This window comes from Larimichthys crocea, chromosome X (assembly GCF_000972845.2).
Source record: "Larimichthys crocea isolate SSNF chromosome X, L_crocea_2.0, whole genome shotgun sequence".
Classification (NCBI taxonomy): domain Eukaryota; kingdom Metazoa; phylum Chordata; class Actinopteri; family Sciaenidae; genus Larimichthys; species Larimichthys crocea.
Genome location: NC_040020.1, coordinates 24309678 through 24327334, shown reverse-complemented (window position 1 = coordinate 24327334; position 17657 = coordinate 24309678). Strand labels below are relative to the sequence as shown.

Below are 17657 nucleotides of genomic sequence, written 5' to 3'. Positions count from 1 at the left end.
TCTTAAGCCTTCAGCAGAGACCTGTAGGTTATACATTCAGACAGAAATCCTACGCGATGATTAAAATAACCTGAAGGGGGCGCAACAGTGAAGAATTGCATTTGGACATGCTAACCTCGCTGCAGCTTATCACAACAACAGTAGACATTAGTTAAATGTTTGAAAAGCTGCACTTTGGGCTTTGGACAAAGGTTGAATTTGGCTGATATGAGGTTCTTTTCATATTTATTTGACCACCAGCACTATCCTGAGCATGCAGTGACCTGTGTCTGTATGTTTAAGAACAAACATTGTTTTTCAGACTCCACATATTTCGATGACTTATGTAAATCATTTTACCACCACAAGCAAAACAGGGTCCAGCTTTGATCAGTTTCCACAGTCTGATTGTCACGTTCACTTCCCTGATTTTTTAGATATTTATGAGCTCTTGTTGGGTTGTTTTTCACTGACTTCATTCACTATGAAGCTGAGGCGATCGGAAAAATGGCCCTTGAACTAAAAGTCCTTCAGAAGTGACAGATTTTATCCCCTGGCCTGAAAGTCTTTTGAAACTTCAAACATGCATGTCGATGGTAAATTCTACAAACTGTGATAGTAGGTTAAGGAGTGATGATTATTAACAAACTACTACTGTATCAGCAAACAGCTAGGCTGTTGTATAAGCTAGATCATTCTACTAACTACTAATTAATAGACATCCGTTCATGTACAGCATTAAAACCAGGAACTTCCTAGAAAAAACCCTGAAATTGCCACCAAACTGAGGTTGCATACAGAAGGTCAGAATCTTCACAGACATTTGGTGCACGTTTCTTTATGGGTCGCTGGAGATAACCATTATGTGTGGCATGTGGGTGACTTAAAGACGATCAGGCAGCATACTGAACAAACAAAATGATTTATTGCGTCTTTGGCGCGTGGGTTTTTTATGTTTGTTGGTGTATTGCACACCACATTGGTTCAGACTTAAATATCTTAACAACTCTTAAATAGATTGCCAAGAAACCTTCTTCCGCCATTCATGATCCCCAGATGATGTATCCTGATGAGTTTGGTGAAGTTCTGACTTTTCCTCTAGCACCACCATAAAGTAAAATTTTGGGGTCTAAATAAATATCTTGACAAATATAATAACATACTGTCATTTAACTTTTTGTCATCAGGTCAAAGCTAAATTCCCATGAGCCTCAGCTGTACTTTCCATTTGTGCAAATGAGCTTAAGATCATCACAGCATGTCGGCATTGTCACTGCAAGCATGTTAGCTCAACACACCGCTGTGCCTACATACAGAAAACTCTTACTTTTGTTAGATTATCTATTATGCCAGCTATCAGTCATTTACCATTTATGGCCACAGACAGTTTGCTATAGGTAAATCATTTAGCACTGAGGGGCTGTGCGGTACAGCTACAGTCTCATACTGATGGTCATTGAGCAGCTCCACAGGGAGAGTTCAGGGGTTTTAATCTATGCTAAACAAACGTCTCAACTTTGTGTATTGAGGGAAGAACAAGTTTTAGTCTTGTACTTTCTTGTCCGTTTTTCCTGCCAGCCCAGAAACATATACGTATTTACAGACCACCACTGCCACCAGACTCCATATACATCTATATATCTAAAGAATCAAAGCTACACTTGTGATCACTCATTAGCAAATAAGCTCCCAGAATAAAACTTGTGCAATTCATTCAATTTCTAATCTGAGATGAGGTTTGGAAGTATTTAAGGTTTAGGTTAGAATTTATCTGATTATTATGTATACGATATATACCATATTAGTTTGTTTTTAAGATCATTTCAGACCTCATTGCATGTGTGTTCTTCAGATAAACTGTATATGTTCAGAAACAAGGTGACCAAGATGACCTTAACATACTGTACTTCACCTGACGTTGCTGTCCTGTGGGAATACATGGCCTCCTTACATTTACAATGCCATAAAGATATGGAAACGGAAAGACTGAACCATAAGAAGAAAGTGCCCCGTTGTCCAAGAAACCACCAACATGGCTCATCGAGAAAAATGAAACTCTGACCTCGTAGGTTACTACACAGAAGAATCTCTTTGGAGCCACAAAACCCTCAAAATGTCTCTTGAGATGAGAAATCAAGTTATATTTATTTTTTAATTAGCAATCTAAGGTGAAGCAGTGGAGAGTTAATTACTCAATTACTGGTACAAGTTAATTTTTAACTATCTGAAATGAAGTCAGTCATTATTTAGGCGATTGGTTGATAATTAAGAGTCTAATCTAAATTAATTGTTGAGAGGCAGTTTTTGATCCTGCAGTGGGCTTTGTGCAGCCTAAAACCAGGAAAATGATGCGATTCCAATTAAAAGTAAAGGGATTTAATGTATTGATGTTTTGTTTTTTTTATACCCACAAATCCTGACACATAATGGAAGCTTTGATCATTTAGAATAGGAAAGAACCCATTTCCAGGCGAGTGCGTTTTAGCTCCTTCTCTCCACGCAATTAGAAACTTTTCCTCGATCTAATTATGAGCGTAATTGTGCCTCTGACAGAATACTGGGAGGAAATGCAAATTGTGATTGATTTAAAGTACTTTTCTTTAATTCACCTCTTGTTTGATAGATTAAATGTGAAGTCCGTTTAACGTCTCCCAGTGTACATATATATTTAAAAAGAGTGTAAGAAAAGCCAAACTTCCTCTGGAGCGATAATTCCATTTCAATTAAAAGTGACTTATCACCTTTTCCTGAAACGTGCTTAATATCCTAAAAATCTTCAATGCTTGAAAGAGTCCAAAATGCCATTTTAATTGTTATCAGCGAGTCACATCTCCCCCTCTTTCTCCTTCTTTCCTCCCAGCCCCTCACCGCCCCCTTTTTTCCTTGGCTGTCTTGGCACGAGCCACGGAAATAGACCTAATTAACCCCCCTACCCCACAGGGAAATCCACTATGCAAATTAACATTTTCAAAATATAGTAATGATATAATTTGAGAAATGGTGGCGCCAATTTTTCACGCACTGGCTCGAGGTATTTGCATATACATTTTAGCAGCCCAATCAATACTTCTCGATCTCTTGATCATCTGGAGCGGGGAGGGAGGGGAGGGAAAGGGGAGCTTGGGGTGTGTGTGTGTGGGGGGTGTTAAAACAAATGCTCAGATCTGAGCACAGAGGAAGAATAGATCAGCCTATTCGGCCACTGGCTGGCTACTGGAGCCCAACAAAACCATCTGGTGAGAGTGAAACGATGGAGGGGTAGAAGGAAAAGGAGGAGAAAGTCACCCCCTCCCTCCCCCCCCCAAAGAGCTCAGCTTAAAGCCGCTCTGTAAACGAGAAAAGATGTTTTAATTAGGAAGCAAGTTCACGCGCATCTCATTTAAATCACTTTAATGAATAGCTTAGTCAGAGTGGCTCCTGTGCACTGCAATGAAAGGACTGATGGTGTTTGAAACAAAGGTGTTTTCTTTGGTGCTCAGTTCTTTACTAAGAGAAAACAAAACATGAACTATTAGTTCAAGGTTTATGTTTTGTTTTCTCATTTCTCCAGGGTCATCATATTTCCTAACACTTAATATAATATCAATTTACAGTACAAACACCATTACGTAGTATTTAAATATAGTTAATTGAATGCAAATATGTTTTTTTCTACTGCCTGTTAGGGTTCAAATGGTGTCTATGTATCATTTGGATTACAAAATCATGTGTATTGATAGAAAACAGGTAGAATATGTGTAGGCTGCACTTTATCCCACTGATTGTTGATTGAGATGCTACTACTATGCTCTTTATTCTAACACAGTCAATCAGTTCAGGCATTACTGAACACTGGTTAACAAAATGTTAACGCCTGCAAAGCTGGTTTTCATCTGTTTGTTTTTTACGTGATGGCAGCAGTTTATTCAGTTTGTCCATAATTTACTGAGTTAAACTGACCCACATTCAGCTGTTCAGCTCCAACATATTCATGGCTTTGTCCATATTGTATTTGACTAATTTTATATGTTTCTTTGCACTTTGCAGCAAGTATACATGTATCTACAGCTCAGTCAGATGTGCAGAGCTTCACTCGGATAAAACTGACCAGCAACCACATCATTCTGATTCCTCCATCCCTACTTCACATGAACTTGAGTGTCTGTGTCAGATCTCTACAGATCATCCAGAATCAGGAGTGGTGATTTCTATGACTCCCTACTTTTAATGTTACATTTAGATGATTCAAAGTCTATAAAGTATTCTTCAAGCTTCTCTTTTAGTAAGCCTTGAAATTCTGGTATTTTCCCCTCAAGATGTAACCTGACTGATATGGCTGTTCACATTTCCTTTAGGAATGAATTGGTGTTTGTTGGTGTTTGTACTCTACTGCTCAACACAGTCAAGTGAAATCTCTTTCACACAACTGCAGTATCTACTCACATACAAGTAGGTGCATCATAACATTTAATTCATTGTCACTGTACAATATATAAAATAAAGACCAAAATTGTATAACAAAACTTGAGATGTAACTGTGGATAATCACTTCGGTTACAACTTTTCATCATTACTGTTGTTGCAAGATTATTGGAGAAAGAATTAACACAATTACCCTGATATTAAAGCACTAAAGCCACTCGCTTTTTGTACTCTATAATTATAATTCAGTTCTCTTTATTAGTCAAACAACCAGCTATTTTTCTTGCAGCCTTTTTTGCACAAGTCATGACAGCATGCAGTCGATGGCACGCAGCCAAAATGACAGAACAGTTTAAGCAATTAATGCTCAAAGATATCAGTCAGTGAGTGAAATAATTCCAGATAAACTGCCAGTCCAAGCACAGCCTGATGATACCCTCAGGAATATCCCATCCTAACATATGTCTAATTGTTTACTACTGCTTGTTTACATAAATACAAAATGTTGCAGGGGAGGAGGGGGGAGAAGAGAAGGGGAGGGGAGGCAGAGAAGAGTCAGTACACTATAAGACAGAGCTGGAGAATTAATAACAATTTGTGGCAGATAATTACTTATCAATTAAAGCTGTTATCCTGCTTAATTAGGCAACGTTCATTAAATTCAGCCAATTTAAACCTTAATCAAAGTTAGCAGGGCCTGACAGCAGAGCGAGGCTCAGTGGAGGAGCGCCCCCCAGTGGAGGAGAGGGGAAGGAGGAGTTCCTCCTCAGGCGTTATCTAGAGCTGAAATAAGGACTGAGATCCTTTTCTGAAGTAAAAGTACCACTACAGGTACAAAGTGATATATTTATATAAGACCATTATGATCCTTGTGCTAATTATGCATTTATGTGAAAGCAGCAAAGCTGACCTAATTTTTTATTAACTCATATCTCCAAAGTAACTCAGTCTTCCACATGTAGACGAGTAACAGCTACAATATTTCCTTAACCCCAGAGTCCTCCCACTATCGGGGCCATGTGTGCAGTATTTTCATTTATTTATTTATTCATTCATTGATTTTGCTATGTAGCATCTTGACTTTGATATTAAACTTATTTAGCAAAATGTGCCACCAAAGCACAATATCAGCTAAATTTTTGAAAACTAGATTTTGACAGCGAGGCTCTCGTCCAGACAGGGTCTACAGGTAAGGTGGGTATAGGACCAACATAAATCTAATCAGCTGATATTTTGATTTGATAATGCATATTATGCACTCTCCCAAAATAGTTGAGATCACATGACAATACACTGATATTTCAAACATATGAGTGTTGAGTTAAAGGACAGAGGTAGTGTTGCAGCTGTCAGTTTAGCATGTAAAGGTAAAGCAAATAAATCAAGTGTTACAGCTGATTGCTCAGTTTTATCAATAAGGCTGATGATGCCACAGGCCTGAACCTCTGGTAAAATAAGAAACATATCAACACGCAAAACCCCTCGGGGTATTGGGCCCTGGGGCTGTTGCCCCTTTCGCCTGGTTGGTAATCAGGCCTTGAAGATTTTCTATAATGAATTATTGAAGTAAAAGTAACACCACAATGTTAAAAGACTCAAAAAGTTCACAGGCCAACATTTAAAACTTTATTTAAAGAATAAGTGTGTGGGATTTAATGACATCGAGTGGTCTAGTTGCAGATTGCAACCCTCAGCTTCCTAGCCTGAAGGGGAAACTACAGTGGCCGTGAAACATGCAAAGAACACAAAATGCCCTATTTGGTGTCAGTGCTTGTTCATTCATTCTGAGCTATTGTAGAAACAATGTGGTTCAACATGGCGGACTCCATGGATGAGGGCCCACAGTTTGCGTAATTCTCATTCTAAGGTAACAATAACTTAATAATTCTTATTTTCAGGTGACTATACACTAACGGAAACATAGTTCTGCCATATTCTGTGAATAAAGCCCCCTAACTCTTACACACAAAAAGCATCAAAAGTGTGCTAATTATGCAGACTGTCTGCTTTCTGAGTATTATGTTTCTGTTATTATTGTCAATGCAGTAAGGTGGAACTGTTGGGTTTTTTAATCTATATTGTATTTTCTATGTAAATTTTAAATCTCTAGCTTAAATTAATTTAACTCAGTTCATTTAGAGAAAGGCGTCAGAATATGGGAATACTCGAGTAAAGTACCTCAGAAATGTACTTCAGTTCAGTACTTGAGTACAAATATACTTTTTTTTTTTTTTAACCAATGCTTCCTATTTAATTTACTAGTTTATAAATATAAAAATCTGCACTCGGGCACTCTGTGACTGGAGGTTTAACACACTCCTTCACCCTCTGGCCTGTCAGCTCTGGTTTTTAAAGCCTTCACTTCCAAGAACTGTTGTGGCCAATTGACAACAAAGCACGCGCTTCTCGGGGAGCCCTCGGCACGAGGAACGAGTTAATTAATATTGGCTCTTGTTTGGTCTAGTTAATGAATGAGTGAATTATGCACCTCTGGGACACCGCCTCCCCAATCGCTTTAAATTATCCCCCACACCCCTCTTCCAACATTGTCCTCCAATTTCCCCACTCTGATCCCGCACTGATGGGGTCCCTGTCAGCAACCAGACCACGACACACACACACACACACACACAGACTGAGGCTACCCCTGCAGTCTCCATCTGTCTGTCTTTGTCCTGTTCGGGTGTATTTTAGTTCTTTGTCTCCAGCACATTTATTGACGCCTTTTTTTAAATTCAACGCTTCTGTTCGACCTCGCATCGTCAGCTCAGGGTGGCAAATAACTTCCATCCCATTAACTCATCTGAGAGGGGAGGCTAGTCAAACAAAGCTTGCCCGCAATCTGATCCTCTCTCTCTGTCACGCACGCACACACACACACACACACACTAACACACACACATACACACACGAACACAGAGAGAGTCAGTGTTGGTCAGAGGGAAAAAAAGATCCATATTATTTGCATTAAAAGCCTCGCACCGTGAAATTCATTTATAATTACAAAGCGGGGTTCTGTGTGTGTTATGCAGATCAGGGACATGTGTGTGTGTGGAGTGAATGGCTCGGATTGGTTATTTTGTGATATGCTAACACGGAATGTATAGTGACAGATTGCAATTATCCCGTTATTGTAATTGTCAAAGTCAATTCTCTGCAGGCTGAGTGCAGGCTGCATGAAAAAAAAGAGCAGGATTAACACAACTACTTAGATTTGGTTGTCTTTTTTTGACCCTCCTGTTCAATCTAGTTTTTTAAACAGTCTTTTGCTTTAACAGACACATGTCTCATGTCAGGTCATCACCTCAGGATTAAGTTGCTGGAATTGAAAGTTGGCCTTGACTTGAAGGTTGTTTATTTGTCAATTGTGTTTTAATTGTATCTGTTATGAAATGAGCATATGGTTATCATATTGCAGAAAGTTTAATGTGTCAAATCAAGAAGATTCTGTACGAAAGAATACTATTAGGTCTGTAGAGTGATTTCATAACATTAACCGACTGAAAAAAAATCTACAATAAAGCTTGTCAGTGATGGTTACATTACAGTTTTGTCATACAAAAATATAGACCTATCAAGTAAACTGTATTTGTGTGATAAGGATTCATTGTCTTTTGAAATTGATTTGAACATTTTAGTTTGAACATGTAAAAGCAAAAAACAAAAAAAAAACAAATCAAAAAACGTGGCAGAAATGTACAAAAAACTAAACAGGTCAAATGTGTACACGCACAAACTCAATTATTAAGTTCCTCCTACAAATTAAATCGTACATGTTTGAAAAGGAATAGGTGTACACTTTTCACAGCCTCGTGGATCTCCATCACCCCCCTGTGGTGAACATGTCACAGTGCAGGACAGCATGGCCATCCAGTCATGAACAATTCTCAATTATGAACTTTCATCCTAAACACCAACAGCATTTCATTTCACAGAGGATCGACTAGGGACGGATGGGTACACATCAATGATATCAAATGACTTGGTGTATATTGGTATAGCGTGCTATGCAAAGTATGTTGCCTATACCTCCATACATATTGTAAATAAGAATAAATTAGATATCTATTGACTAAATAAATGCACACACACACACATGATGATATAAAAATAGAGATGACATAAATGTTAATATGCAAGAAATTACCAAAAAGTACATACATGACAAACATTAAGCCTGCAGGGTTCTTGTGGCCCCTGAATGTGTGGGTGGTGATAGTTTGTTGCACAATGTGCATTCATAACTCTAAAACTTTTAAGGACAAAAGTGTGTTTCTGACACATCCACGTGGTTGTAGGATCACATCTCCTGTCAGCCTGTATGCTGGCTTTATCTGAAATCCACCTCAACAATAAACTGGTCTGGTCGGACAACACAGATGTCCTGTACAAAAAGGGTCAAAGTCGTCTCCACTTACTGAGGAGACTGAGGTCCTTTGGAGTGTGCAGGACTCTGTCAAAAACTTTCTATGACACTGTGGTGGCATTATTCTATGCAGTCGTCAAGTGGTCAAGAGGGCCAGCTCTGTCCTGAACTGCCCCCTAGACTCCACAGAGGAAGTGGGAGAGAGGAGGATGTTAGCAAAGCCGACATCCATCATGGACAACTCCTCTTACCTCCTGCATGAGACTGGAGGCCTCCCACCATGTAAGAAGGAGCTCTACCACAGGTCCTTTTTTCCAACAGCTGACAGACTCTTTAACACCTTCAGCACTGTTAAATTACTGAATTGAAAGTTGTATATAATGTATAGAACTTTTTTATTTTGTTCTATTGAAAGTCTATCTTAGATTTTATTTATATGTTTCTTATTTTTAAGTATTTTCTATCCACCTTGTGATCTAGGAGCTACTGTAACAAATGAATTTACCAAGTGTGGGATCAGTCTATCTCATCTCGTCTTGTCATATAAGCATCCCTAACCCACACCCACTACAATACAACTGTGATGACAAGTTTTGGATTTGATACAACTTTAACAAAATCAGGTAGTGTATTTAAAGCTAGACTGCTATCTACCTTTATATATAAACCTATGGTGAGGAGGTGGTTACCTTGGCTTCACACAAAGATTGGCTCTGTCCTCCAGGTAACACCACATCTAGAGCTCTTTAATTTACATGTCACATGTTTCGTTTCACCTGTACATAAACCAGGGTGTAGTAAAAACAAGTATTGCACATTTTAAATAGATTAGCAGTTATATGGCAGATTATTCTTCACTTTTGGTTGCCAGGCAACCAGAAGATGATCACAGGACGTTGCCACACAGAAAAAAAAAACATTTAAACATCTTTTAAAATGAATTACCATGGTAAACTTTTTTTCACGGATAAAACAAGCGATATGAATTATAAGTGAGGTTATAGAGGAAGCAGGTAGGCGGATTTCTGTTGCATTCAACCAGCCGGCAGAAAAAGGGGAGCAGTATCTGGAAACCTGAATGAGCAGTGTTTTTGATTGGCTGTCGCTCAGTACAGGTGACACAGCTGAGCAGCATGCCAGCACACCTGCTTGTATTTCTACGTAATTAAAAACCGCCTTGTAGAAACCGAACCGCAGAGTCAGCATGTGTCATGAGCTGTGATGGCTGAATCTCGGAGAGTTCAGTTGACCACTTTGTCCTGTGATGTACCTTCATCCTCTGACAAACCGGCTGCGCCACCCAAGTGTCCGTCAGGTGCTCTGCAGGTGAAAGAGGACCGTCCAGACCAGCCTGGAGACACGGACACAGTCCGACTGGTGCTCACGTTATTTGAGCCTGATGAAAGGAGTTTCCCAGAGTTCAGCTACAGTCAGCTCATCGACAACAAGGTGAGGTTTTATTCTGACTTATTCCGGTTTGAATAATCAAGACAAAGTGATTAAATTAATTCCTTTTTTTTTTTTTTTTTTACTGTTTTGTTTACATCATGTGCCGTTTTAGTTTAGTTTTAAATGTTATGACTTTGTAAATATAACTTAAAATTGCAGTTTTTACTGTTTTAAATGTTCAGATTTTATTATAATGTTTAAACTAGAATTGGAGGGTAGTAATTGAGAGAGTGAAGTGCACGAATTTCTCACAAGTGAGTTAAAACTGAGCTAAATCTGACGACAGCACTGTTGCACTGCTCAAGATTGTAGTACTTACTGAAGGTCTCGGACTGCATTTTTCTTGTCTCGCAGAGGGTTTAGGATTTCATTTCAAGATGCAGCTGCAAAGATATCACTGACATGACTATGCAGTGTCTGATTAAATAATATAATTACTGTGATGTGTGTTTTTAAAAAAAAAAAAAAAAAAAAAAAAAACGGCCTGCTATGAATCAACCAATAACTAATTTCTAATTAATCTGTCACCCCTCACACCTTTCACACCAGAAGTGGTTATCTGAAAGGAGATGTCAGCCAAATCTTACGTAACAAACTCTTAAACAGATCAGATAACAAATCTTTAAATTCTTCAAAATACACAGCAGTATGTAGCCCAAAGAGATTTGTTAACTATTGGCTATCTAAACAAGCTGTATACTGTCTGATCTTTGAATTGACCCCTCTAAGTCATGGTCTTGTCTCGGTACACTCTGGTTTTGGTCATGATTTGGTCTTTGTTTATGTGGTCTGGACACTGCAATACAGGCCATGCCAACTGTTTTTATTTTTGTGTAGAATGAAATGTAGAAATTTTATCTTTGTCTTTTTAGGTAAACAGCATAAAGGTTGAAGTCCCACTGAGCAGGTTTGAAGAGGAAGAAAAGAGAGAAAACGATGAGGCTGTTGCTATTGCAAAGAGGTTGGAGGAAAAATATGTGAGTAGCTTTTTTTTTTTTTTTTGCAAACTTAAATTATTGATAAATAAAACAGATAATGTCAAGATTTGGACACTTTTTACTGACTGTCTCATGGAGTAAAGTCTTTTTTTATATCCTTTCATTGCAGGGTGGCAAACCTAAGAAAAAGAAGGACCGCATTCAGGACTTAATTGATATCGGATACGGTTATGATGATGAAGATTCATTCATTGACAACTCTGAGGCTGTGAGTCAGTGTTAAGTCACACATTTGAATTTACCCCAAATTGTCTTCAATCCATATTTCCTATGTCGGCATCTTTGAAGACCTGTAGTGTAGGGTTGAGTTTGCACAGTTTTGATGTATCTAGGCCTTGGCTTTTACTATAGTTATTAGGAATTATGGGAATGTATTACTTTTTAGTGGTTCACCACTGACCAGATATCTTCTCTGCCCAAGCAATGGCTCATTGTGAGGCGTGAGGAGTTCTCTATGAACAGAAATGTGGTCGTTGTCTCCCCTTTCCCCTTAAACTCCCAATGACATTGACATTTAGAGACGATCACAGTCTTTGTCTTTATTTTAATATTTCCTTAATCTATTTAAATTTCTTCTGGTCTCTGTAGTATGATGAATTTGTACCAGCCTCCATTACAACCAAATTTGGTGGCTTTTATGTCAATTCGGGCATGCTGCAGTTCCGCCAGGCTTCTGACACGGAGGACACAACAGACGAGAAAACACCTGAGCTCTCGAAAGTAAGTAGGGCATCTAAAAAGCAAAGCATGCAAAGTATTGTAATGGATCAATCTCAGGGAAGACATGTCAATTCAAGACATTTTACAGTGTTGTTCAGATTTGTGCACCATATCTGATAAGACATATTTTCAAATATTTAAGAAACGTAAAATCCATGGCGGACTGGAAAAGCCACAGAAGAAGCCATGCAGAGAAGGTAGAGAAAGCAACGTGGATCCAAAGTCAAGGTGAGGCTGATGGACGCAATGTTGCCTCTAGTTTATTTAATGATTCTCAAAATAATTCACTGATGGGACAGCTGAGGTGGTAAAGCTAGTTGTCTTGTAATTCAATTGTCCTGATGCCTGTGACGTGAACACTTTAATATGGAGCAGTGTATCATTCCCGATGAACAGTTGGCACTTTGCATAGCAGCCGCTGCCATCAGTGTATGAATATGACGAGTGTTATAAAATCCCCTTTTGTCTGATCTGATATGTAATGTGTTTGTCTTGTAGCACTTTGTCAGAGATTGGATTGAATGATGAGATGAAGAAGAAAAAGAAGAAAAAGGCTGTTGGCGCGTTAAGCGTCACCAGCATGTTGAAGAAATTTCAACGAGAAAAAGATAAGGAGCGACAGGAGATGCAGAAAGCAAATCAGAGGGCAGCATCAATCATGGGTGCACCCACAATCCCTCTATGCCCTGCAGATGCAGGTGGTGGCGGGGGCTCAGGAGTGACCGACCCTCTCCTCAGTTTAATTGGATCCACCAATGACCACACTCTTATCCAAGCAGCCAACACAGTGGATTTTGATATCGATTTGGACTCTTTATTAGATGTCAGTGAAGGGGCCTCGTCATCACCAAAACTGGTTCCTCAAATTGCTGCAGAGACGCAGCTTTTCCAACCCAATGCAGAGGATTTCACTCAAGCTCGGCCTCCAATCACAAAGACGAACTCACAGCTGAAGCCTCATTCAGAAGAAGTCCAGCTCCTGCCACAAAACAGCTCTATGCTGCCTCATCAGTGTGCTCCACTGCCAGAGGGACTTCCCCCAGGACTGGAAGACAACATTCAAAAACTCATGGTGGTGAGGTTAAATTTTGTTGTGTATGCTGAAGAGAAGCTGTCTCTTTGTGCATGTTGTTATAAATGGACAAGTGCAGGGCGGATGCACAGATGACATACACTAATTTTTCAGGCTGCCAAGACCTCAGAGGGGGAGTCAAAACTAAAGTTCTTCACTCCAGAAATCAACTCAATCCTGCTAGAGTGAGTCAACCAACTACATAAAGCATTCATGAACTCAAAAATTACTGTACTGGGCAACAGCTTGAGTGTTGCAGATGGCACTAGAAAGACACGTGTTGCCAGGTGTTCAGTGTTTCTCAACAAAACGCATTTCTCACCTTTTTAAAACATTTTAAGTTATCCTGCGATGTCTACATCCATGTTTGCTCACTACTTCTCACTTTTCAAGCACATTTCCTAGGTTTCATTGTGTGTTACCACTTGTCGCTGTCATGTGTGCATTCTTGTGGACCCACAAAACTGCTTCACGTTCAGGTCAAATCTGCCCAGATTCAAGTCATAAATATCTAACATCTTGACTGCTCAAATTACTTTGAGGGATTTATATCCCGAATTGCTGCTTGATGCAAATGTTTGTGCAGATTTTCCACAATCATAAGAATGAATCATGATAAATGAACTGCATGTACAGCATTATGCCTTTTATGAGTGCAGTATGAAGTACTTCACATTAATCATCCTACACATTTTGCAAATTGATACACCAGTGACTGTGAGACTGGCCTACTAGGTGCTGCCCTCCTCATCTTGTGCACAGTCTTTCTTGAGGTCACTTGGATAAGCGGTTAGAAGTTGGATGGACAAAACTGCGATTACTGGGCGACCTTTTCTGCGTGATGTGTACTGTCTCACACATCAGTTGTGATAACGTGATTATAGTGATATTGGACATGGTGCACAATTCATATCTCACTGTGTCTCTGTCCAGTATTGAGCTGCAGTGTCGGGAACAGGGCGGCCAGCTGCGTTCCAAAGTGTACACACACCTGTCATCCTTCCTGCCCTGCAGCAGAGATACACTCCTCAAACGTGTAAAGAAACTGTTAGTCACACACATGGTGAGTGTGTTCTAATGTTTGTGCAAGTGAGTTGTTATATATTATATTTACATTTCTTAAATTTGATACTGATAAGGAGGAACTGCCTGATGTGGAGGACCCCATGCGCAAGGAGGAACTGCCTGATGTGGAGGACCCCATGCACAAACTTAAGATGGCCATTGGCAAAGCTATGCCCGAGCAGCTCGCACGTTTCCATGAAACCTGCCAAGTATATGAGCAAGTCAAGACTTCAAAGTAAGTTCATCAGTTTATGTTTGAGGGTAATGAGTCTGGAAAAAAAATAAATTTATTTACAGGAACTTTATTCCTTAAACATTTGATAATTTCATTAAAATGAATTCATTGAAGTCTATTCTTTCATACAGATTGAGTTAAGACATTTGGAAACCATATACATGCCAAAACATATGACGTATTATAATTGTGTCCAAATGTCTAAAACAATGACTGAAAACTACAAAGGATTAGTAAAAGGTGGCATTCGGTTGTATTGAATTATAAAATTATTTTATACAAATTTGGTCTACTCATTATTAAAACAAAAAGGTGGTATCTCTTTTTACTCATCTAATCCTGAATTAGGGGTTTTCAATAAAGGTAAATGTCCTAATTGAATTAAACTTTAACTTCTAATACTAAATATCTTTTTCCATATAGTGAAGTGTAAGTATCAAATTTTAGTTTGCCTTGTATCATACAAGGCATGAACGTTGTATAACATTTCTATACAGTTACAAATCTAAATATATGTAATGGGATGCAGTACATGTCTGCCTGTTTTTGGCTTACTGTAAATATTTTTTGCCCATCTTGAACTGGTTATGTCAATGTCAGAGCAATGGAGGAGGAGATGGAAGGCAAACCAGAGGACAATGTGGAGGAGAAAGGCGGGAAAAGAGGAGGTCCTAAGAAGTTGTTCAAATGGAACGAGGAAATCAGGTCAGATAAGTGATGTTAAAAGAATTTTCAAATGACCCCTCAATAAGGAAGACTGGATTCAAAGTTTTAAGTTGAATTTATTATTCTTGTACAAGAAGCGTTTAACAGCGCAACACACAAAAGGGGTTACAGAGGAAAGGCTCCCAGAAGAGCCTTGACAGTTAGTTCTTATACACTCTCGGACACCTCCCCATAGATGCAGATAGCATCATAACGTCTTTCTCAGTTCTCTTAATCAGTAGTCAGCAGACTTTCCCCTTGTTTAAAGGACACCTCCCTGACCTGTCTCCAACCCTTGTTCTGTTATGAACTTCAACTTATACATACAGTTGAACTTTATCTCTCCCTGCCAGCCTCAGCAAAAATACAAATTGTGCCCACAAGACATGTAAGAAATAGAAACGCATACACACATTATCTGATTTAAAAACATCTGAACCCCAGTATAATCCTAATTTTTTTTTTTTGTAAAAATATGTATTTGAAATTGTTTCATACTTCGCTCTCACCTTTTGGTAAGAGTCAGGCTTTTGTGGTCTGTGAAAACAGGGACAGAGTGCACATATATTTTTTACTTTATGTTAACATAATCATATTTTCTCTCATACAGGGAGTGCTTGTGTCATGTGTTAACGGTGAAAATGGAGAGATATAAAAAGGAAGTGAAAGGAAGCCAGGAGCTGGAGGAGCACCTTAAGACCTTGTTAGACAATGAGATAAAACCACTTTGGCCAAAAGGGTGGATGCAATCTAGGTATGTGACACTGGTTCACATCCACTCAGTCATAACATCCTAATTTTCATAGTTTGGAAAGAACTTCTTTACCTGTTTTGTACAGTCATGCCTTTCTTGTTTCAGGATGCTGATAAGGGAGAGCAAGCACATTTTAAACCTCGTTACATCATTACCGTGAGTACAAAAAGTTGAACCTGTTTATTAAAATGTAGAAAGATTTCCAATTAATAACTCGCTTAAGGTCTCACATGTGCACTCAGAGTGAAGAAAGTGAGGCCTGAGAAGAAGAAGCAGCCACCTGTCAGTGGTCCTCCCACTACATCAAATGGTTGCAGCGTTCTCCAGGGATCTCCACCACCGGAAGGACTGTCTGAAGACACAGACGTTATTTTTATCTCGAGCTCAAATATGTCAAGTTCTGTGTCACTTGGTGCTGCAAACAAGGAAGTTTCTGCCTTGAAAAAAGTGGAGGGTAAGACCAGAAGCCTGGCAAATGAGGGTTCCACACACGTGAAGTCCAACGTACCTCCAGTCAACGCCACATCTGCGCCGACAAATTCACTTCTGAACCTCCTTGCCGATCAAGCACTATCACGGGAGCAACCTCTCTCAGTATCACAGGAGATCCTAGCGGCAGCTGTCGCAAAATATAAACACTCAGTCCAGCGCTGGACCTTAGGGGTGGACACTAAAAGTCCTCCTCTTCCTCCTCCGCCTCCTCAGTCCAGCCCAGTTGGTTTCCCACTGAGTGGGAAGGTGTGTCAGGTTGTTTTGCCCAAGCTGCTGCAGATCGAAGACTTATCCAGGCACATGGATGCTGGCCAGGTCCAGATTATCTCTGATGACTCTGAGGTTACTATACAATGACAGCTCCCAGTGCAGATTTACATACAGTAAGTTTTACTTATTTTGTACTTCAATCAATTACTTAAATTAATTAAAGTTGGGTTACCCACAAGAGACATGTTAAAGTTCACTCAGTTTATAGTTTTCCAAAGTATTTGCAATATATTATTGTATACAGCATATTATACAATTAGCCTAAAACGTGACAATGCTGCTATTTTTCTCAAAACAAAATATTTGAGTTGCATTAAATTTAGTTTTGTAGACTTTTTGTACATGTACATTTTATTTTGGCTCTACAAATAAGATCATAATCATCCACATTTGGAACTTTGGATAGAAAAAATTGTCTTGTTTGTATCTTCTTTCTAGATGGGAGATGGACACATGTTGGGATTGTGAACGCAGGAATTGGGATACCATAATCAGCCATGGAAATGAGCTACTCAATAAGTAAATGCATTAATATTAATCTGACTTTTTCTCTGCAGACACAAACTGTGGTTCTGTGCCGGAGATGTGCTTTCTGTCGTCGTGTGTTGTCATCTGAGATTAAGAAAACGGCGCATGATACTCGTGGTTCTGACCCAGCACTGAGAAGTGAACTGACATCCCACCGTATGTGTTTCTGATAAAGCCTTGTTAGAAACCTACTACTGATATTTAAATTACCTGGGAGAATAACCTGTTAACTGACTGTATTTGCAAGGCTTTGTTTGAAATCTAAATGGTTTACTTTGAATGAATAAATAATAAAGAGCTTACATGCAGCCATTTGTTTTGAGCTTGTATTAATGAGATTGAGTCATATCTGGGCTATAAGCATGTTAAATGTTTATTGATAAATGAAGTAGAGTCAATGTGGCCTGACTGCAATTTTAAACAAGCTAGATCTGGGTCGCACACAGCCGTCTGAGTATTGTCCACTTTTTTATTCTCTGCTGCTATTTGCTGAACCAAGAGTTCTGATTTCAGTGTTAATAGTCACTTTTTAAACAGTAGTTTCAACTTTGCCACTTTTACACATATGACTGTATTAATGATTGACCTGAAATTATGTTGATTTTGACTATATTTGGTACAAG

The 17657-nt window shown here is 39.1% G+C and overlaps 1 protein-coding gene and 1 long non-coding RNA gene across 3 annotated transcripts; one reads left to right on the top strand and one right to left on the bottom strand.

Annotated features, from left to right (window-relative positions):
• Positions 1–9700: 9700 nt before the first annotated feature.
• On the top strand, positions 9701–17346 carry LOC104926862 (ubinuclein-1). Of its 2 annotated transcripts, XM_027283409.1 has the most exons (15): positions 9701–10195; positions 11068–11172; positions 11303–11401; positions 11782–11913; positions 12056–12141; positions 12412–12988; positions 13100–13170; positions 13919–14048; positions 14125–14285; positions 14886–14990; positions 15601–15744; positions 15850–15900; positions 15987–16619; positions 16945–16956; positions 17137–17346. In XM_027283409.1, exons 1-13 carry the CDS (start codon positions 9968–9970, stop codon positions 16591–16593), a joined length of 2496 nt encoding a protein of 831 aa, XP_027139210.1. In that variant the 5' UTR covers positions 9701–9967; the 3' UTR covers positions 16594–16619; positions 16945–16956; positions 17137–17346. The 2 variants fall into 2 exon arrangements, with proteins under 2 accessions (XP_027139210.1, XP_027139209.1); XM_027283408.1 differs by lacking the exon at positions 16945–16956 and having other exon boundaries at positions 9704–10195; positions 17064–17346.
• On the bottom strand, positions 15067–16098 carry LOC109141467 (uncharacterized). The gene is made up of 3 exons (XR_003463040.1): positions 15975–16098; positions 15817–15853; positions 15067–15527 (listed from the first exon to the last, which is right to left on the bottom strand). It is a non-coding gene; the product is annotated as an uncharacterized LOC109141467 (long non-coding RNA).
• Positions 17347–17657: the final 311 nt, after the last annotated feature.

Bases quoted from the DNA above. Each gene is read 5' to 3' on its own strand.
- LOC104926862 (XM_027283409.1), top strand. From the start codon at position 9,968: ATGGCTGAATCTCGGAGAGTTCAGTTGACCACTTTGTCCTGTGATGTA. The intron at 14,991-15,600 runs GTCAGATAAGTG...TCTCTCATACAG, and splicing joins AAATGGAACGAGGAAATCAG to GGAGTGCTTGTGTCATGTGT. The intron at 15,901-15,986 runs GTGAGTACAAAA...ATGTGCACTCAG, and splicing joins AACCTCGTTACATCATTACC to AGTGAAGAAAGTGAGGCCTG.